Source organism: Eucyclogobius newberryi, unplaced genomic scaffold (assembly GCF_026437365.1).
Source record: "Eucyclogobius newberryi isolate DKJ021-1_F unplaced genomic scaffold, fEucNew1.0.hap1 SCAF_4, whole genome shotgun sequence".
NCBI lineage: Eukaryota > Metazoa > Chordata > Actinopteri > Gobiiformes > Gobiidae > Eucyclogobius > Eucyclogobius newberryi.
This window is the reverse complement of record NW_027316056.1, coordinates 2,235,138-2,257,071: the sequence shown is the minus strand read 5'-3', so window position 1 is coordinate 2,257,071 and position 21,934 is coordinate 2,235,138. Positions and strand designations below refer to the sequence as shown.

The window sequence follows — 21,934 nt, the reverse complement described above, 5'->3', positions numbered from 1 at the left end:
CCTCTGACCTCTTCTCTGCCTCTGACCTCTTCTGTGCCTCTGACCTCTTCTCTGCCTCTGACCTCTTCTGTGCCTCTGACCTCTTCTCTGCCTCTGACCTCTTCCGTGCCTCTGACCTCTTCTCTGCCTCTGACCTCTTCTCTGCCTCTGACCTCTTCTGTGCCTCTGACCTCTTCTGTGCCTCTGACCTCTTCGGTGCCTTTGACCTCTTCTGTGCTTCTGACCTCTTCTGTGCCTCTGACCTCTTCTCTGCCTCTGACCTCTTCTCTGCCTCTGACCTCTTCTGTGCCTCTGACCTCTTCTCTGCCTCTGACCTCTTCTGTGCCTCTGACCTCTTCTCTGCCTCTGACCTCTTCTGTGCCTCTGACCTCTTCTGTGCCTCTGACCTCTTCTGTGCCTCTGACCTCTTCTCTGCCTCTGACCTCTTCTCTGCCTCTGACCTCTTCTGTGCCTCTGACCTCTTCTGTGCCTCTAACCTCTTCTCTGCCTCTGACCTCTTCTCTGCCTCTGACCTCTTCTCTGCCTCTGACCTCTTCTCTGCCTCTGACCTCTTCTGTGCCTCTGACCTCTTCTCTGCCTCTGACCTCTTCTGTGCCTCTGACCTCTTCTCTGCCTCTGACCTCTTCTGTGCCTCTGACCTCTTCTCTGCCTCTGACCTCTTCTGTGCCTCTGACCTCTGACCTCTTCTCTGCCTCTGACCTCTTTTCTGCCTCTGACCTCTTCTCTGTGCCTCTGACCTCTTCTGTGCCTCTGACCTCTTCTGTGCCTCTGACCTCTTCTGTGCCTCTGACCTCTTCTCTGCCTCTGACCTCTTCTGTGCCTCTGACCTCTTCTGTGCCTCTGACCTCTTCTCTGCCTCTGACCTCTTCTCTGCCTCTGACCTCTTCTCTGCCTCTGACCTCTTCTCTGCCTCTGACCTCTTGACCTCTTCTGTGCCTCTGACCTCTTCTCTGCCTCTGACCTTTTCTGTGCCTCTGATCTCTTCTGTGCCTCTGACCTCTTCTATGCCTCTGACCTCTTCTGTGCCTCTGACCTCTTCTGTGCCTCTGACCTCTTCTCTGCCTCTGACCTCTTCTGTGCCTCTGACCTCTTCTGTTTCTCTGACCTCTTCTGTGCCTCTGACCTCTTCTGTGCCTCTGACCTCTTCTGTGCCTCTGACCTCTTCTGTGCCTCTGACCTCTTCTCTGCCTCTGACCTCTTCTGTGCCTCTGACCTCTTCTGTGCCTCTGACCTCTTCTGTGCCTCTGACCTCTTCTCTGCCTCTGACCTCTTCTGTGCCTCTGACCTCTTCTGTGCCTCTGACCTCTTCTGTGCCTCTGACCTCCTGTGTCCAGTTCTGAATGGGCAGTGTTTCTGGAGCATGTGAAATTAATAGAACTCGAGACAAGGCAAGAGCCAGAACTCCTGTTTTCAGTGTATGATATTTTCAAGAAATATCAACATCCACTATAGGTTTATCATTCTTCTATAGAGCTCATACTGTCAGGGGCCCCGTACTGTCAGGGGCCCCGTTCTGTCAGAGGCCCCGTACTGTCAGGGGCCCCATACTGTCAGGGGCCCCGTACTGTCAGAAGCCCCAGAGCTTTCAGATTCTACAAACTCCATGGATGAGCTACACAAAGGTCAATATTTAGAAAAGCTGCGATCGATCAACTCAGATCCATATTTGATGCTTAAATCATTGACTCTTCCTCAGATCTCGTACCTGGACATTTACGATTCAATCCCACTGGTCCCATGGGTCACAAGTCCCAATGTTGAACAAAGAGTGGAACACACTAGACTTATATATCTGGAGCTCCAGCGCAGGCAGCAGTGGTGAGCCTGCACGCCCGGGGTTCAGTCACCTGCACGCCCGGGGTTCACTCACCTGCACGCCCGGGGTTCACTCACCTGCACGCCCGGGGGTTCACTCACCTGCACGCCCGGGGTTCACTCACCTGCACGCCCGGGGTTCAGTCACCTGCACAGGGCTGAACAGCTGTAAGCTCCCTCCGCCGCGCCAGTGAGTGACAAGTTCAATTCAACTACAAATAGTAACTTAACAGATATAAAATGACGACTACACAGTCTGATCGTTTGGTTCCCAGTTTGAATGTTTTATTGCAGCTGTCCATCGCGCTCTTCTTTCCGGGTTTCTCGGTTTTCGATAGAACTTCCCTCCGTTTATCTTCCCTGTTGCTGCACCAACTGCCACACAAACCTTCACCATTGTGATTATTGTAAAGCGTGCGATATCATGGATGAGGGTTTGGGCCTCTTTGAGCCGTGTGTTGTTGTAAATTGAAGCAGACGCAGTATTGAAGGGGCTTGTTGTGGTAAATCAGCTGACGGACAATATGGCGAAACAAGCCTGGGGCGCTTGTGTCACGTGAATGAGCTCTATATGTGTCCAACCACACCACAAAAACGGCACGTTGACAATATTATAACGTTTCATTGTTTCGTCTTGTTAAACATTACAGGTTTATAGAACGCTGTCACCTGAAACCTTCCAGTACAAAACACAACACAAGTACATAGACAGGGCCTGGTTGGTCGGCCCCTCACTGGTTTGGATTGGGGGTCTTGTAGGCCCCATTGCAGGGCTCGGTGGACTCTTTGGTAGCCCCCCCGTACACGTCCACGTCCAGGTCTGTCCAGGGTGCGATGTTCCCCAGAGCGGAGGAGCTACAGTCAGCCAGAGCGGACACCTCAGCAGGCTTCAGCACACGGTCCCACAGGTTAAACTGGGACAGCTCCCCCACCAGGGCCTGGGACGCTTCGAAGCGCCCTCCCACAGTGTCCTGCACAGCAGCAAAGCATTCACACTTTAACCCTTTGGAGGCTGAGGGCAGTTGTGGGTTCAATTCCTCCTTATTTTTCTTTTATGCTCCATCACAAATAATACATATGACATATTTGAATATATTTGTCTACAAGTCTCTATCTAACAGTTTTGAGGATACATTCATGAGCTGAACCTTGTGTGAAAGCTCACATCTGTTGTGAAGGATGTGACATGTGACATGTGACATGTGACATGTGCCTCCAGAAGGTAAATGGACTCAATATTGTCAATGCCGTAAATCAGCTTCTCTAATATTAACCATTGTTTGATTTTGTAACTTTCTGCAGGTAAAACCAACAATTTTGGAAAGCCCTGCTGTGTGATTTTGGGCGGCATGGTTCATTTTTGTATTAAATATTGTAATGCATGAATTAGATGATTTAGTGCTTTTAGAGATACAATAAAAACGAATATTAGGTCTGTAAATGTGTGTTAATTAGGTTATTATAGCAGATGTTTTCCAATTTTACAGTAAAAAGTAAATTTTTTTGTTGTTTAGCAGGAAGCCAAAGGGCCAACAAAAAATGGTCTAAGGGCCGTATTTGGCCCCTGTCGGGCCATAGTTTGGACACCCCTGGCGTTATGTGGCGTACAACTAAACCAAGGCACTTCGGGATCTATCGATGTTGATTTGAGTGCACGGTGAGTCCAGAGGTGATGTACCATCTTATACTCTAACTTCAAACAAACCACCAAATGCACATGGAACATGATATATATTAAAAGACACACATGGTTTATGATACTTTTTCTAAGTTCAAATGATTTTCCCTCTGATTTGAGCTTATCAGTTAAAAAAAAAGCCCACATTGGTGACAGAGAAGACTATAGGAGCCAGTGATGCACAACAGTTTATTGAACGCGTGCATTTGTTTAATAGCCTGGGGTGGTGACAGAAGTGGCCCCTGGCCCTTCAACTTGTGCGCTCTTAGATAGGAGTTTGAAGAGACATATTCAGCAGACACAAGAGTCAGAAACAGAGATGGGAGGATGTCAGACTTGCATCAAAGCGTGGACACGTGTTACATATTTCTGATGCAATTTCAGCAAATGAGCAAAGGCCACTGTTTCTGTCTAAAGTTTCACAAAACATGAGTCCAAAGGTCTTGACACAAGTCTGTGAAGCCTGTGATGTTTAGGGGCCACGTTAGACTTCCAGGGGCGTTACCTGGGGGACCTGATGGAAACACATATTTTATGTTGTATTCAGACTTCCATAATTACATTTTTTACCAGACTTAAAACGTTTCTCTTTGAAATTTCAGTTTCAGCTATGCTGCCCTAGGAGCAACTGTGCTGGGGGAAGTATGGCAGCTTGAGCACTATCCTCTGCTTCTGACTACTTATGCTTTCAAACAATATTTCATATTTCATTTCACTTGTGTCTGTTCATTGCCTTTTCTTTTTCTTTTCCCACTTCCTCGTCGGGAGTGGAACAGGCACATCGAGGACCTGTGGACCCAGATGCTCCTCGGCTCTCTGGAGAAACTGTCTCTACTCCATATGAACGGTTCTTCATCTGCCTGGAAGAGCTGGTTCTCCTCCTCAAAAGCTGGTTCTCCTCCTGAAGAGCTGGTTCTCCTCCTGAGGAACTGGTTCTCCTACTGAAGAACGGGTTCTCCTCCTGAAGAACTGGTTCTCCTCCTGATGAACTGGTTCTCCTCCTGATGAACTGGTTCTTCTCCTGAAGAAATGGTTCTCCTCCTGATGAACTGGTTCTCCTCCTGAAGAACTGGTTCTCCTCCTGAAGAACTGGTTCTCCTCTTGAAGAACTGGTTCTTCTCCTGAAGAACTGGTTCTCCTCCTGAAGAACTGGTTCTCCTCCTGAAGAACTGGTTCTCCTCCTGAAGAACTGGTTCTCCTCTTGAGTGGCTCCAGCTCCACTGTCTCCCTCGCGTCCGTCTGTGAGAGTCAGATCTCTCCTTCATCTGGAACTCCTCCAGGTTTATACTTTTTCCCAAGGAGGTTTTTTGTAGTTTTTCCTGGCTGAGAAGGAGGGTCTAAGGACAGAAGGAGGGTCTAAGGACAGAAGGAGGGTCTAAGGACAGAAGGAGGGTCCAAGGACAGAAGGAGGGTCTAAGGACAAAAGGAGGGTCTAAGGACAGAAGGAGGGTTTAAGGACAGAAGGAGGGTCCAAGGACAGAAGGAGGGTCTAAGGGCAGAGGGAGGGTCTAAGGACAGAAGGAGGGTCCAAGGACAGAAGGAGGGTCTAAGGACAGAAGGAGGGTCAAAGGACAGAAGGAGGGTCCAAGGACAGAAGGAGGGTCTAAGGACAGAAGGAGGGTCCAAGGAAGGTCTAAGGACAGAAGGAGGGTCCAAGGACAGAAGGAGGGTCTAAGGACAGAAGGAGGGTCCAAGGACAGAAGGAGGGCCCAAGGACAGAAGGAGGGTCCAAGGACAGAAGGAGGGTCTAAGGACAGAAGGAGGGTCTAAGGACAGAAGGAGGGTCTAAGGAGGGTCTAAGGACAGAAGGAGGGTCTAAGGAGGATTTAAGGACAGAAGGAGGGTCTAAGGACAGAAGGAGGGTCTAAGGAGGGTCTAAGGACAGAAGGAGGGTCTAAGGACAGAAGGAGGGTCCAAGGACAGAAGGCGGGTCTAAGGACAGGGGACTCTGGGACGTCGTCCCTCGTCCATATGGACATGGTTTCATCAGTTTTTCACTTTCGCCCTCAGAAGCAACTGTTGTGATTTTGGGCGTTACAAAAATAAATTGAATTGAATTGAAGATGGGCTTGTTTGACCGGAGTGGAGTGCTCGGTGGGATGCTGGTGGTCCGGAGGGCGTGAGAACTGTGGTCAGTTCAGTCAGATCCACTGGCCTGCAGGTTGACGGTGCGATTGCAGCTGCCTCATGTGAATACTGCCGTTGTGTCCTTGGGCAAGACACTTAACCCAACTCGCCCCCAGTGTCTGTGAACACTGGTGTGTGATTGTGTGTGTGAATGTGTGACTGGTTCCTTGATGTAAAGCGCTTTGAGTGCCTCGACGGTAGAAAAGCACTATATAAATGTGACCATTTTAAATGTATTTCATACAGGCAGAGCCTGGACGTACGAGACGCGGTCAGCATTTTATACCCCGCCCCAACCTGCCTGCAATGAAATAGGAATTTCTTGTCCTGGGCCAACCCGGCCTGTGGGTCAAAACCCGGCCGCGCATCACTAGTGTCCACAGCGCAGCGCTCTGTGCAGCCGTGTATCATCTGCACTGCTCCCTCCTCACATTTTAAACCCACACAGGTTAATGCTGGTCATTTATGCTTGAGGAAAATATCTAAAACTCATCCTCAATCTATAAGTTTATTAGTTACGATTCTGGCCATTCAAAAAATGCACCAGACCACGCCCTCAGTTCAGTTCACGTCCAACAAACAGTTGGACCTGAACAGGCTACAGTGTTGACACTTTCAGATGGTTTCACATTACACTTCAGTTCAGACTAATTATTAGCTAGTCACAATGTTTGGTGTAAAGTTTCTATACTCCACACACCACCTCTGGACAGTGGCGTACGGCTGGTACACGCCGTGCGCTCGCGTCAGTATTGATCAATCCGGGAGAGGGCCTTGTACACCACATGTAGGCGCTGATTTCACTGTACGACAGTACAGTGTTCAGACCCTCTTTAATTGTAGTTTTGGGAAAGTGGAACAGGAGTCTAGAGGAGTCACTGACTAAACACGGGAGGCTTAAACGTTCACATTTTGTGATGATATTCTGTGGTTTGAGTTCAGAGTGCCTCAAAGCATTTGGTTTATATGATGTGTATTGACAGTTCAATGCTCTCACATGAAGGGCTCTTTTATTTGTATCTATAACTTCATTTAATTTTAATATTTTCCGCTTTTGTTCTTCATTTACAAGAATAAACTCAAAGTATTATGAGAATAAAGTCAACATTTCAAGTGTCCGATAAGCGTTTCACTTTCAGCACCACGGCCAGGACGCAGATGGTACTTGACTTGGATGGGTTAAAGTGAATACAAAAGCCCACAATAGATTTCGACCTTTATAATGTGGTTCTTTTAGACATCACAGACAATCACTTCCCCCGTGCAGTGTCTCCATGTCCTTCTGTTTAATGTCCTGCACGTGGCTCAGGTCCTGGACACTGGCCACAGAAGGCGAGGGAGTCTCGGACCATTTTCACCAATAATCTGCTCCCTTGACTTCTGCCTCTTCACCTTCTAAACTTTATACAAAGTCACTGTTCATATGAGCTTTTTGTGTGGGTGTGTCAGGCTGTGGGTGTGTCAGGCTGTGGGTTTGTCTGCGGGCTTCTCCTCCTGTCTGCGGGCTCCTCCTCCTGTCTGCGGGCTCCTCCTCCTGTCTGCGGGCTCCTCCTCTTCCTGTCTGCGGGCTCCTCCTCCTGTCTGCGGGCTCCTCCTCTTCCTGTCTGCGGGCTCCTCCTCCTGTCTGCGGGCTCCTCCTCCTGTCTGCGGGCTCCTCCTCTTCCTGTCTGCGGGCTCCTCCTCCTGTCTGCGGGCTCCTCCTCCTGTCTGAGGACTCCTCCTCCTGTCTGAGGGCTCCTCCTCCTGTCTGAGGACTCCTCCTCCTGTCTGAGGGCTCCTCCTCTTCCTGTCTGCGGCCCCTCATTCTGTCTGCGGGCTCCTCCTCCTGTCTGCGGGCTCCTCCTCCTGTCTGAGGACTCCTCCTCCTGTCTGAGGGCTCCTCCTCCTGTCTGAGGACTCCTCCTCCTGTCTGAGGGCTCCTCCTCCTGTCTGAGGACTCCTCCTGTCTGAGGGCTCCTCCTCCTGTCTGAGGACTCCTCCTCCTGTCTGAGGACTCCTCCTGTCTGAGGGCTCCTCCTCCTGTCTGAGGACTCCTCCTCCTGTCTGAGGGCTCCTCCTCCTGTCTGAGGTCTCCTCCTCTTCCTGTCTGCGGCTCCTCATTCTGTCTGCGGGCTCCTCCTCCTGTCTGAGGGCTCCTCCTCCTGTCTGAGGGCTCCTCCTCCTGTCTGAGGGCACCTCCTCCTGTCTGAGGGCTCCTCCTCCTGTCTGCGGGCTCCTCCTCCTGTCTGAGGGCTCCTCCTCCTGTCTGCGGGCTACTCCTCCTGTCTGCGGGCTCCTCCTCCTGTCTGAGGGCTCCTCCTCCTGTCTGCGGGCTCCTCCTCCTGTCTGAGGGCTCCTCCTCCTGTCTGCGGGCTCCTCCTCCTGTCTGAGGGCTCCTCCTCCTGTCTGCGGGCTACTCCTCCTGTCTGCGGGCTCCTCCTCCTGTCTGAGGGCTCCTCCTCCTGTCTGCGGGCTCCTCCTCCTGTCTGAGGGCTCCTCCTCCTGTCTGCGGGCTCCTCCTCCTGTCTGAGGGCTCCTCCTCCTGTCTGCGGGCTCCTCCTCCTGTCTGCGGGCTCCTCCTCCTGTCTGAGGGCTCCTCCTCCTGTCTGCGGGCTCCTCCTCCTGTCTGCGGGCTCCTCCTCCTGTCTGAGGGCTCCTCCTCCTGTCTGCGGGCTCCTCCTCCTGTCTGCGGGCTTGATTGCTCGGTAACATCACCAAAGCCAGCTCGTTGCATTGCTCGATGCTGAGCTCGATGCAGAGCTCGATGGGCCTTTCCCAGGTGCACTCCGCACTCACTATGGAGGGTGTACTTGAGCTAACAGTTTGTGTGTGTGTAACTGCAGTGACCTGGTGATAGATATAATGAGCTCACACGTGGCACGTTATTAGAAACGTCAGCATTATAACTTTTGAACTCATCCAAGCCCATTCTTCTGCAGCAGCTAAAGTGATTTGCTCATCTTTGTCTCTTTGACGTCGGTCCCTTTACATTTGCATGTTGACTTTATATTTAGTCAAATGACGTGTTTATTTTGACGGCAACTTTATTCTCATTATATTACAAGTTTATTCTTGTAGTACGATGACTTTATTCTCATTATATTACAGGTTCATTCTTGTAGTACGATGAATTTATTCTCATTATATTACAGGTTTATTCTTGTAGTACGATGACTTTATTCTCATTATATTACAGGTTTATTCTTGTAGTACGATGAATTTATTCTCATTATATTACAGGTTTATTCTTGTAGTACGATGAATTTATTCTCATTATATTACAGGTTCATTCTTGTAGTACGATGACTTTATTCTCATTATATTACAGGTTTATTATTGTAGTACGATGACTTTATTCTCATTATATTACAGGTTTATTCTTGTAGTACGATGAATTTATTCTCATTATATTACTGGTTTATTCTTGTAGTACGATGACTTTATTCTCATTATATTACAGGTTTATTCTTGTAGTACGATGACTTTATTCTCATTATATTACAGGTTCATTCTTGTAGTACGATGAATTTATTCTCATTATATTACAGGTTTATTCTTGTAGTACGATGACTTTATTCTCATTATATTACAGGTTTATTCTTGTAGTACGATGAATTTATTCTCATTATATTACAGGTTTATTCTTGTAGTACGATGACTTTATTCTCATTATATTACTGGTTTATTCTTGTAGTACGATGAATTTATTCTCATTATATTACAGGTTTATTCTTGTAGTACGATGACTTTATTCTCATTATATTACAGGTTTATTCTTGTAGTACGATGACTTTATTCTCATTATATTACAGGTTCATTCTTGTAGTACGATGAATTTATTCTCATTATATTACAGGTTTATTCTTGTAGTACGATGACTTTATTCTCATTATATTACAGGTTTATTCTTGTAGTACGATGACTTTATTCTCATTATATTACAGGTTTATTATTGTAGTACGATGACTTTATTCTCATTATATTACAGGTTTATTCTTGTAGTACGATGAATTTATTCTCATTATATTACAGGTTTATTCTTGTAGTACGATGACTTTATTCTCATTATATTACAGGTTTATTATTGTAGTACGATGACTTTATTCTCATTATATTACAGGTTTATTCTTGTAGTACGATGAATTTATTCTCATTATATTACTGGTTTATTCTTGTAGTACGATGACTTTATTCTCATTATATTACAGGTTTATTCTTGTAGTACGATGAATTTATTCTCATTATATTACAGGTTTATTCTTGTAGTACGATGACTTTATTCTCATTATATTACAGGTTTATTATTGTAGTACGATGACTTTATTCTCATTATATTACAGGTTTATTCTTGTAGTACGATGAATTTATTCTCATTATATTACTGGTTTATTCTTGTAGTACGATGACTTTATTCTCATTATATTACAGGTTCATTCTTGTAGTACGATGAATTTATTCTCATTATATTACAGGTTTATTCTTGTAGTACGATGACTTTATTCTCATTATATTACAGGTTTATTCTTGTAGTACGATGAATTTATTCTCATTATATTACAGGTTTATTCTTGTAGTACGATGACTTTATTCTCATTATATTACTGGTTTATTCTTGTAGTACGATGAATTTATTCTCATTATATTACAGGTTTATTCTTGTAGTACGATGACTTTATTCTCATTATATAACAGGTTTATTCTTGTAGTACGATGACTTTATTCTCATTATATTACAGGTTTATTATTGTAGTACGATGAATTTATTCTCATTATATTACAGGTTTATTCTTGTAGTACGATGACTTTATTCTCATTATATTACTGGTTTATTCTTGTAGTACGATGAATTTATTCTCATTATATTACAGGTTTATTCTTGTAGTACGATGACTTTATTCTCATTATATTACAGGTTTATTCTTGTAGTACGATGAATTTATTCTCATTAAATTACAGGTTTATTCTTGTAGTACGATGACTTTATTCTCATTATATTACTGGTTTATTCTTGTAGTACGATGAATTTATTCTCATTATATTACAGGTTTATTCTTGTAGTACGATGACTTTATTCTCATTATATTACAGGTTTATTCTTGTAGTACGATGAATTTATTCTCATTATATTACAGGTTTATTCTTGTAGTACGATGACTTTATTCTCATTATATTACAGGTTTATTATTGTAGTACGATGAATTTATTCTCATTATATTACAGGTTTATTCTTGTAGTACGATGAATTTATTCTCATTATATTACAGGTTTATTCTTGTAGTACGATGAATTTATTCTCATTATATTACTGGTTTATTCTTGTAGTACGATGACTTTATTCTCATTATATTACAGGTTTATTCTTGTAGTACGATGACTTTATTCTCATTATATTACTGGTTTATTCTTGTAGTACGATGACTTTATTCTCATTACATTACAGGTTTATTCTTGTAGTACGATGACTTTATTCTCATTATATTACAGGTTTATTCTTGTAGTACGATGACTTTATTCGTTTAAGATGTTGAAATGCTACTATACTATATCTAACTATACTTTGTATGGCCTGCATATTTTTAACATTTAAATGGCCCTTATTCTCTGTCATACAGGGGCACCATGCTTTTTGTGTATTTTTATAATGTTCTTACTAAAAGGGGAGTTTGAAATAGGCTAATGATGAATTAGCATAAGTACCAGTTTGAGAAGTCTTATAAATGATGTGATTTATAAATACAATTAATTGTAGTGACATTTTGTGCCTCTACAGTCCACCAGGTCCACACTGACCTGCTCCTGGCCCAGGATGAGCACTCCTCCAGGCTTGATTGGGTGCCACGCAGCAAGCCCCTCCCCACGGCCCTTCAGCCGCCCCCCCTGGTAGGCCTTCCACACCCCGTCTCGCAGTGTCCAGCTCACACACACGTGCTGCCACTGGCCCCTGGGCAGGTCTAAGGGCAGCTGGGCCACCTGCACACACAACAAGGCTCCACTTTTCTTTATAGTGAAAAAACAATTTCAATTATATCACAATACAAAACTAATCAAAAAAGAAATATGATTTTTTTCTATTCTATCATCAATTTATCATCCAAATATTTTGAGCGGTCAATAGTCCTCATAATGGCATCTACTGAAACTGGTGAATCGAGACTAAACGTGTACTTCACATTACCTGGGTAAAACCAGGTCGGAAGGAGAGCTATTCCTGATCAAACTGAGATGAAAACTATTCAAGTTTGAATTTTCCAGCTCGGTCTGGTTTGTTGTAAACATGAAGTATAGCGGCGCTTTCACAGCCAATGGAGATCGAAATAATACAAATACAAACAAATGAAATGTGGTACACACCCCCTTTATGTGATTTTGAACTAAATTAAATGTAGACCACACCCTACTTCCACCCACATTTGCATGGCCACGCCTCAAAAAAGTTAATGAAAAGTTTTCTTTTAATTGTTTTGGTAATCCAATTCAATTTGGTACATCTGTTGTGTGTATGTGACCTTGAGCAGAACGTCAATGTGAACACCGCCATTTTAAATCTAAATAGGCAGATTCCAAAATCTAACACTCTTTCTTTAACCATTTTTGATCCAATGGTCACCAGACTGAGGCAGAAGCATCAGGACATATCAAGTCTCAGGGTGTGGTCATAATGCCATTTAGGGGGGAAAAATTGATTTTGAAGGATCCAGGGTATTTTGATGACCTGTAAATAATTACAGAATGACAGTTCTATATTTAGCACCTCCTGCAAAGTTATAATGAGACAGAAATCATTATCTTGAACGCCCAATTCAAATTCTATTTTTAGAAATTCATAAAAGGCAATGTGTTTGACATGGACTAAAATATGTTGTGTTCGTAATACAGAACAATCTGACAAAGTCACAACATACTGACTTCTATCGTTTTAGAAAAAAATTAAATAGGGAAGATTATTATTTATTTTTTTCCCGCCAAATAAATTGGAGTTTTGAAACCCTAAATATCTTTGAAATGTCATGAGAATGGGCACAAAATACAACTTGAGATTCAAGGTCTGCATAACAAAAGGTATACAAGTTTTTCACCAGATTGTAAAAGATAATCACATATATAAGAGTTATGTAACCAGATGAAAAGCCTTTTGTATTTGTTTTCATGAATGGGTTGTTGCAATACCAGTTTTGGTCACACAACGGTGCTGTTTGCCTTATGTGCGCGTGAACAGGAAATGCTTTTGCGCTCATTTTGTTTTGGTCACAGGAGTATTGCTGAACTATCTCGGTAAGGACATATCTGTTTGATTAAGTGTTGTTTGTTCAGTCGATGTAATGAAGTTAACAGTGGTTTTTGTCCTCTTGCACAGGTGCCACTGACGTTTTTTATACTCTTATGTATTTGAGTTTGGGTGCTATCAACGCTGTAGTAGCTCCATTTTGTTCCTGGGCGTCTTGTATGGACTGATTTTAGGTTCATACCTTTTGAACAACAACATAAAACAGAACCCTGTTTTTCTAAAAATGGGTCACGTTTTTAACACCATGTCAAATTTATATATGTTGTAGTTTTTCCTGGCCGAGAAGGAGGGTCCAAGGACAGGGGACCCTGGGACGTCGCCCCTCGTCCCTATGGACATGGTTTAATCCATATTTCCATATTTTTCGCCCTCAGAGACAACTGCTGTTGTGATTTTGAGCGTTACAAAAATAAATTGAATTGAAATTATTCGGTTAGTCGATTATCGTGATTATTCAGGTCAGTATATAACCATACGAACTTCAACATGATAATCTTGACCATTTTAGAAGCAAAATGTTGTCTTTTGAATTCAATGGATCGTCCAAAAGTAGCTGTACAAAGAGCTTGATATGTGATTTAAATCTCTATCTATAGAAATGTCTTTCCAGAACCCACTTTAATGTTAAAATTGGACAAACCAAGACCTAGACCAGACCAAGACAAAACCAGGACTTTTAACTGAGGCTAATTAAAGCTGAAGTAATGCTACACCTAACAGGGTGTAAAGTATAGTCCTACTTCAGACCTAATGAAGTTCTTGCAGCCTTCACCTTGTTATTGATGAGCAGCTCCACAGGGTTGTGCAGCCCCTGCAGGAGCACCAACTCATTGGGCTGTCCAGGGACAGAGTAGGAGAAGGGAGTCCCGATGCCCCCCTCTGTGGTATGGAGCCACAGGCAGGCTGTGAAGGCGTACATCTCCGTCACCTCTCGCCGAACCACGCCATACATGTAGTTGGTGCGCATGGGGAAGGAGAGCACAAACCCCTCAGGGAAAGAAGGCTCACCCACACCTGGACAAGAAAACAAAGTGTAACTCAGGGACCCAAAACTGTTTTCTTGACAACATGGCTTGACAAAAACACAGGAAATATAGTTATAATAGAATCTAGTCCACTCAACTTGAATCTGGAACATGAGAAAACAACAAGATGAAATAATCACCCACAGTTTTTTTTTCTTTTTTTTTACTCATCATTTGAGTATGTATCCTTTAAAATGGAGCTAAAACAGTCTCCGTCCATTCTCTTCATTGTTTTATACAAGCCTCTCCAGCACTGACAACGTTTTATTGATGATTTTACTAAGATACTTTCAGTCGTATGCACAGACTTTGATGGTTTGGTCATTACAGGTGATTTCAATGTTCATGTTGATAATATTTGTGACAGAAACGCTAAAGAGCTTGATGCTGTCCTTGAAACCTTCAGTTTTTCGCAGCACGTGAGAGGCCCCACCCACAGCAGAGTGGCCCCACCCACAGCAGAGGGCACACTCTGGATCTGTTAATCACAAAGGGGGTAAATATTTCAAATGTCAATGCTGGTCGATCATTTCTGTGTCTTCTTTGACCTGTCTGTTTCTCCCAAACCACCGGCTGTTCCTGCAGCTGTTCAGAGGCTGGTCCTGCAGTTGTTCAGAGGAGACACATAAGTGATGGCACAGGTGCACTGTTTATGGAAATGATAAACTTTGAAAATGTCTCATGTTCTAATGTAAATGACTTGTTGAACTCTGTTACATCTAGTGTTTTGAATGTTCTGGACACCATCGCCCCTATAAAGGCTAAAATGGTTAAAAATAAGCAGAAGGCGCCGTGGAGAAATGATGATTCGGTCAGGGCACAGAAAAGGGAGTGCCGCAGGGCCGAACGGAAATGGCGCAAGTCAAAAGCGACTCTCGCTTTTTATTTATTTATTTATTTATTTATTTGTTTATTTATTTATTTATTTGTTTATTTATTTATTATTTATTATTTATGGACATAGCATTTACATTGGACAAACCAGATGGAGCCAGAGAACCTGGAGCGAACCCACGGTAACACGGGGAGGACATGCAGACTGCACCCAGAGAGATCATGTGATGTTGGTCTGGTCCGGGAATCGAACTCATGGTCTCCTTCTTGGGAGGCAAGAGCGCTAACGGCGGTTAGCGCCCCGTGCACACCCTTCACAGCAGAATGTCCTGGGATCAATTCCCAGGTGGTGCGGGGCCTTTCTGTGTGGAGTTTGCATGTTCTCCCCATGTCTGCATAGGTTTCCCTACCACTAAAAACATGTACAATAGGCTCCTCCTTTCAGTGGGACTTAACATCAGCCTGCCCAGGGAAGACAGGTGGAAATTAGCTCTTGAGATACAAACTGGTACAAGGCATCTCCTGATAAGGTTAATGTATGCTGTCCACTCTTTGTCTAAAATAAAAGCTCCATGTTCAAAAAGAGATTTACAGAGAATGTTGAACATTTTATGTAGAACTAGGGAAAGATATTTCTCTGAAATTATTGGAAGCTGCTGTAACAACTGGCGTGTCCTGTTGCCACAGTAACAGATGAACAAACCCTCCAGCTCAGCTGTCGTGAGAACTCATTTCCACATCCAAGTGTAATGAGTTTACATTATTCTTTAATGACAAAGTTCAGGGCATTAAAAATGCTATAAATTCCACATTGCAAAAAATTACCCTAAAACCACCAAGACACTTAGAGCTAACTCACTTTGCACCTGTAACTGACAAAACTGTCCATGAGATCATCACCAGTCTGAGTTCATCTACAAGCTGCCTCCATGTATGAGCCTCCAGATTTCTAAAGTCTGTGCTGAACAGTTTGTTAGCATCACTCACAGAGTTAACATGTCGCTTCAATCTGGAACATTCCCAATGTCTTTGAAAACTGCGGTCATAAAGCCTCTCCTAAAGAAGAGCAGTCTTGATGCTGCAGGACTGAGTCATTACCGGCCCATCTCTAATCTGCCATTTTGGGACAAAGTCCTTGAAAAGGTTGTTTACAACAGTCACACATTTCCTCTTAATAAACAACTCATTTGATGTTTTTCAGTCAGGTTTTCGACCTCATCACACTAAAACTGCTGTTGTCAAGGTGACAAATGACATCCGCCTGAACACTGACACGGGTGAGGCCTCAGTCTTAAGGCTGTCAGAAAGTACTATGTTGAAATTGGTAACTGTGGCCATTTTTCAATCTACGTACTTGTGCAGACTTGTGCTTGTGGACTTGTGAAACGTCTTCCTCTACGTCACAAGTCCTGTTCCAATTCAATTCACTTCTCAGCAAGTTCACTGGAAATACCCGCATCACAACTGACCGGCCTCCTGCTGGTGCCCAGAGTCAGGACTAAACATGGGGAAACTTCTTCCTGAAGATGTGAGACAGGCCTCTACTCTAGCAATGTTCAAATCCAGGCTAAACATTTTTTTGTTTAGCAGTGCCTTTATGTCTTTATTTGTTGGGTGATCTTAATTTAATAAATTCCTGTTGCACAAAAAGGAGATTGTGGTTTTGATTCGCGGGCCAGACCAACGTCACATGATCTCTCTGGGTGGAGTCTGCATGTTCTTCCCGTGTTACCGTGGGTTCTCTGGCTTCTCCCAGCGTCCAAACACACGCTCAAATTAGCAACCCTAATTTGGCCCTTGTGAATGAATGTGAGAGTGAAGGTTTGTCTGTGTTAACCCGGTGACGAGCTGGCCCCTGTCCAGGGTGTACCCCGCCTAAGGCCCAAAGTCACCGGGATAGGTTCCAGTCACTGCCTTGTGTACAAATTGTGCTCAACAAATAAACTTTCCTTGCCTTTTCTTAATAATGAAACCTAAATCTCATCTGAGTTTATTTGTATTAATGACCTTTGAATCATAAGGCTGAGCGCAGTCATTTTACAGTAAGTATTAAAACCTTTCCAAGCAGTGCTTCATTTCATATCAACAATTACATCCAAAATTACCATTGGTTTCTCTTAACAAGCTATGTGTTTGTCCGTCCTTGTACCAAAGTTTCCCCCTAAATATACATTTGCTCATGAGCCCACAGCGACACCCAGTGGCCACTCCCAACATTATGTATCCGAGGTTTTGGCTCCTCCTTGTGTGTGTGAGACATGGCTAAAGCTAAAGTCAACAAGAAATTACTTCTGGTTTCTCCTCAGCATTTTTTGGTTTGGTTGATGCGTTATGCTCTGAAAATATAATATTTTGTGTCTTAAAGCAAGTGCTGTGCGTCGATAAACATCTTGTTGGCTTTGTTTGGCTAAGCATACTTTTGGATAAATGAGGAACACATAGAAACTATGAACAGAATGGTTCATTTGATTGAAAATAAATGGCTCTCTTTTTATATGTTATCTTCGATAGATGTTGTTTAATAGTTCTCTTTAACCAGATGCTGGACAAAAAGGAATAAGCAGGACGGCACGTTGACATTTAAGTGTTAAAAGAAGTGGTACGAATAAGCACCTTAGTTTGACATGAAGGAGAAATGTTATGTTGACCTGGTTCCAGACTCTCAGGAGGAGCCAGACTGTAAGAGACTCTGGGACTGACCGTGCTGTAGTGGGCTCACATTGTCCCGTCCAGAGCTCATTTTGTCCTGTGGTCCCTGTGTCTCCAGCCTCATCGCCTGCCGCTCTTTCTCCAGCATTTTGATCTTCCTCTCCAGCTCACCCTCCAGGTCCTCCACTCTCCATGGGCCCTTTGGTCGAACAGCGGAGCCCTTAGATGAAGGTTTGGCTGGGTGTGTGGGTCTGTGGGGCCCTGGGGAGCTCGCAGCAGCCGGAGGTGAAGTGGAGGCTCTTCCCCTGGGAGTGGCCCCAGAAGAGGAGTCAGAGCGGTTCAGAGCAGGAGGTCCGATCTCCGCCTGCAGAAAACACAGCAGAACAATAGCAGACACACAGGGGGAGTATACGGCCATCACCACTGAAACATACAGTTCAACCTCATTGGTTTATTAACCTGGTTAAATAAAGGTTAACAAAATAAAATATGGAAGAATCAGTGGTGATAGAATCCAAACCTGTTTTAGGCCTGCTTTATTGTCATCACTCTTGTGGAAGAAGCCTTTCATTGGCCTACAGAGCATCCAGAAAGTATTCCCCTTTTCCACATTTTGTTATAGCCTTATAAAGAAAAAGATTCAGTGGTATCATCTGGACTTTAGACACTCATTCTCAATCTGCGAATCAAGACTGGGAACTCAGGGAACGGGGAACCCGCCGGGCGGGACCTCCTTATAAAGGGTGTTTTTTTAAAACAAAACAAAACCCTTGTGGTCCTGTTTGTTCTGCTCATACAGTTTCAAAATTCTATCAAAAGAACTGACAACAATTCGCCAGAATCCAAGATATTTCATGTGTTTGACTCAAATTTGACCCCCCAGATTTTTTGCCACCCCATCAAAGAATGTGTAGCTCCGCCACTGCACGAGTGGTTCTGAGGTTCACGTCACAGGAGCATCTCAGGCCTTCCACACACGGGGCCATAACGAACTTACCTCCAGTTTCTCGATGCGGTCCTTCAGGTCCATGATGGCCCGGGCCAGCTCCTCCACAGCCCGCGCCGTTTGCAGCTGTGCGGCCGTGGAGCCGACCTCATCCCCGGCCATAATGCGGCGGTTCCCGCTCCACACGTCGACGCTGCGCTCGGGCGCAGGCAGCTCCTCCAGGCCGCTCTCACACTCGCTCAGTTTCCCCGTGAGCTCCCGGATGGTCTTCTGGTCCATGAGGATCTGCTGGTTCTGCTGGAGAAGCACCTGCTGCAGCTCGTCCGCGGTGGCGCGCAGACGGCTCCAGTCCTCCTCTGCTCCAGGCGCAGGCTCGTCGGCCTGGACCCGGCCGCCGCAGGCTCCGAGCGGCAGCGGAGTGCAGACCAAGCGGCTGAAAGTCAAGGCGGGGTTCTGCCCCAGCTCATTCAGGCTGGGCAGGTCCAGGCCGCCCAGCGCATTGCCTCCGTCATACGAGGAGCCTCCGTGGAGGGCCCCCAGCGGCCCCGCCTGAGCCACGGCCTCGGGCTCCAGGGGCCGCAGCAGGTCCTCCGAGGACGTGCCGTTAAGCCCGACTGGCTGGATGTGTTTCCGCGGATAAACGCTGGCGACGATGCAAATGACGGCGCCGAGGAAGGCGAGGCTGCCCGCGCCCGCGAGCACCAGCACGAGCTTCATGTCTGTGGCTCAGTGATGCTCTGACTCTGAGATGCAGGAGGAGGAGACCGCGCGGTGCCAGGCTCCGCTCAATAGTTTCCATGGAGACATTGGGGAGCCCGTGCGCATGCGCATAGAAGGCGGCTTCTGCCAAAGCGCCCGTGGAAAAAAGTCAAGGTTCTCAGACCTATGAGTAGCACATGACTATAGACTGAAGACATATTTGTGATCACACAGAGCCTCTGAATCATCACTCTTCTGCTTCTAAAGTGCTGCTCGTGTCAGTGGAGCCTGGACCTCCTGTGACTCTCAGCACCATCTGTAATGTGGATGTGAAGACTGAACCAGGACTAATCCAGCACTTGAGCCTGCACAAAGCACAGGAGAGGAAATACTTGAGCTCTAAAACAGGCAAATGGTGAATGCTGGGGCCCCTTCCTTCACACACACCCTTCTCTCTGAGTATGGGGGGGTCTTCCTGCCCCAGGGGGTCATTAGGCCTTGTATAATATTGATCAGTAGAGCACAGGAGATCAGGAAGTGAACTAACAGCAGACAAGACGCTCAGGAAGCTTTGGCATTAATTCTGTGGTCCGAGCACTTTTCTGTTGCAACACTGCAATCTTCAACCCAATTTTATACAGACCTCTACCTTCATTTGGCTCAATCTAAAAGCTACATTATGTAACTTTACTGGAAGTTGGTCCCTCACCATGTCTCCATAGATGTTACTGCTTTGCCCGTAACTTGTGGCACTAATGCTGCAGCGTCATGAGTTCAAATCCTGCTCTTCAGAGCACTCAGAGAGCTTTACACCAAGGAACCAGTCACACATTCACACACACCATCACACACGGGCGAGTCAGGTTAAGTGTCCTGCCCAAGGACACTACGGCAATATTGAGGCAGCTGCAATTCTTATCCCCCTTCCACGCTTTAAGTGTCCTGTCCAATAAGCCTACAGGGGGAAATACTTTAACAAGAATACATGTTTTTCAAGGTATGAGCAATGAAACATGTAATGAAATTAACTTTAATGCCGTACAGTTAGAGCAATAAGCACAAAAGTCACACAGTACAGCTTTAAGAGGGGCCAAAGTCCTCAGGTTTGGACTTTGCATAAACCATGGCAACAAGCATAAACAAACATGTCCGTGTATGATTCTTTCAATGGATTTTCGATTTTAAAATTAAAACTAAAATGTTCATTTGTCATTTTGATTCACAAGAAAAAATACATAAAACTTTGATTTTCCATTTTTCAAATTGATCTCAAAGTTGAAATAACAAATATTGAAATATATCCCTTGGCGTTGTTTTTAGTTGACCTTTTGCGTTTTGCACTGTGCTGATGTCGGTTCTGCCCAGCAAACTTCATGTAGCTCGTTGTCTAGCCACACATGACGTTTGATCTGATCTGGGTATTAAACTGCGAATCAGCCGACAAGAGGCAAATGTGTCGGCCCAAGTGTCACTCCAACATGTCATCAGGGCTTTTCCTTTCTGTCCACATCATTCAATACAAATTCAATCAAGTATCATTTGAGTTTCATTTCTTGAATAATTAAAGTTTTGCATCCAACAGAATAAAACTCTTTCATACTTTTAATGTATAACCTTTTATTTTTGCAACTTCAACCTTATTATTAAAAAAACGTTGTCCCCTCTAGTTCTACATACTGGAGTATGACTCATCCCAGCAGCACGTCCCAGGTAGAGACAGGACATGTATCTAAGATAAGATAATATAAGATAAGATAAGATATTCCGTTATTGTCCACACATGGGGAAATTTCATTGTTGCAACGCAGGTAGATACAGAGGAAAAGGACAGATAACTTATAGGAAGTTTAAAACGCACTCTTAATTGAAGAACTCTTATGAACAAAACTCTTAAATGAAATTAAACTCCAATAGACAAAACCTCTCATTTCTTAATAAGGAAAATAAAAACAGCTAGATAATTATAATAATGATGGTAAAATAAACACTCTATTTTCATCAGTTATATTCACATGAATGTGACATTATTGCATGTGAGTACAACAGTAATTGCACATGAATATGACGGTATTGCACATGTTCAGGGCCAACAGTGTTATAAAGTCTGACAGCAGCAGAAAGAAAGACCTGTGAAACGTCTCCTTCCCACAGCGAGGGTGGATCAGTTTCTCACTGAAGCTGCTCTCCAGAGTGGACAGAGTGTCCTGCAGGGGGCGACACTCATGGTCCAGCATAGATGTGAGTTCAGCCAGGACCCTTCTGTCCCCCACCTCCTGCACCGAGTCCAGAGCACAGCCCAGGACGGAGCTTTTTCCAGCTTCTTCCTCTCCCTCTCTGTGATGCTGCTGCTCCAGCAGACCACACCTACAGGAGCTGATGCACCACAGAGTCGTAGAAGGTCTTCAGGAGTAGCCCTGTCAATCCAAAAGACCTTATTCTCCTCAGGAGGTGGAGCCGACTCTGGCTCTTCCTGTACAGTGCGTCTGTGTTATGAGTCCAGTCCAGTTTGTGGTTCAGATGAAACACCCAGGTACTTGTATGAGTCACTCTCTCAATGTCCCCTCTGCCTCTGTGGAAATCCACCACCATCTCCTTGGTCTTCCCCACGTTGATGAGGAGGTGGTTCCGCTGACACCAGTCCACAAAGTCCTGCTCCAGTCCTCTGTACTCCGCATCATCGTTGTACGTGATGAGTCCGATGATGGCAGAGTCGTCAGAGAACTTCTGCAGGACACAGCTGTCCGTGTCATGTCTGAAGTCTGCAGTGTAGAGGGTGAAGAGAAAGGGTGCGAGGACAGTTCCCTGGGGCGCTCCCACACTGCAGGTCCGAGTGTCAGACACAGTCCCGGGCTCTCACAAACTGGGGTCGGTCTGTGAGGTAGTCCAGGATCCACTCT

The 21,934-nt window shown here is 44.9% G+C and overlaps 1 protein-coding gene across 1 annotated transcript; it reads right to left on the bottom strand.

Moving 5' to 3' along the window:
* Nucleotides 1-2,366: 2,366 nt before the first annotated feature.
* nptxrb (neuronal pentraxin receptor b) lies at nucleotides 2,367-19,055 on the bottom strand. Its single transcript, XM_072464038.1, has 5 exons — nucleotides 18,390-19,055; nucleotides 17,444-17,756; nucleotides 13,657-13,898; nucleotides 11,390-11,569; nucleotides 2,367-2,786 (listed from the first exon to the last, which is right to left on the bottom strand). Exons 1-5 carry the CDS (start codon nucleotides 19,053-19,055, stop codon nucleotides 2,547-2,549), a joined length of 1,641 nt encoding a protein of 546 aa, XP_072320139.1. The 3' UTR covers nucleotides 2,367-2,546.
* Between the last annotated feature and the right edge of the window lie 2,879 nt (nucleotides 19,056-21,934).

Coding starts and splice junctions, on each gene's coding strand:
- nptxrb (XM_072464038.1), bottom strand. CDS start 19,055: ATGAAGCTCGTGCTGGTGCTCGCGGGCGCGGGCAGCCTCGCCTTCCTC. Junction 17,757..18,389: donor ACCGCATCGAGAAACTGGAG/GTAAGTTCGTTA, acceptor TGTTTTCTGCAG/GCGGAGATCGGACCTCCTGC. Junction 2,787..11,389: donor TCATCCTGGGCCAGGAGCAG/GTCAGTGTGGAC, acceptor GCTGCTGTGCAG/GACACTGTGGGAGGGCGCTT.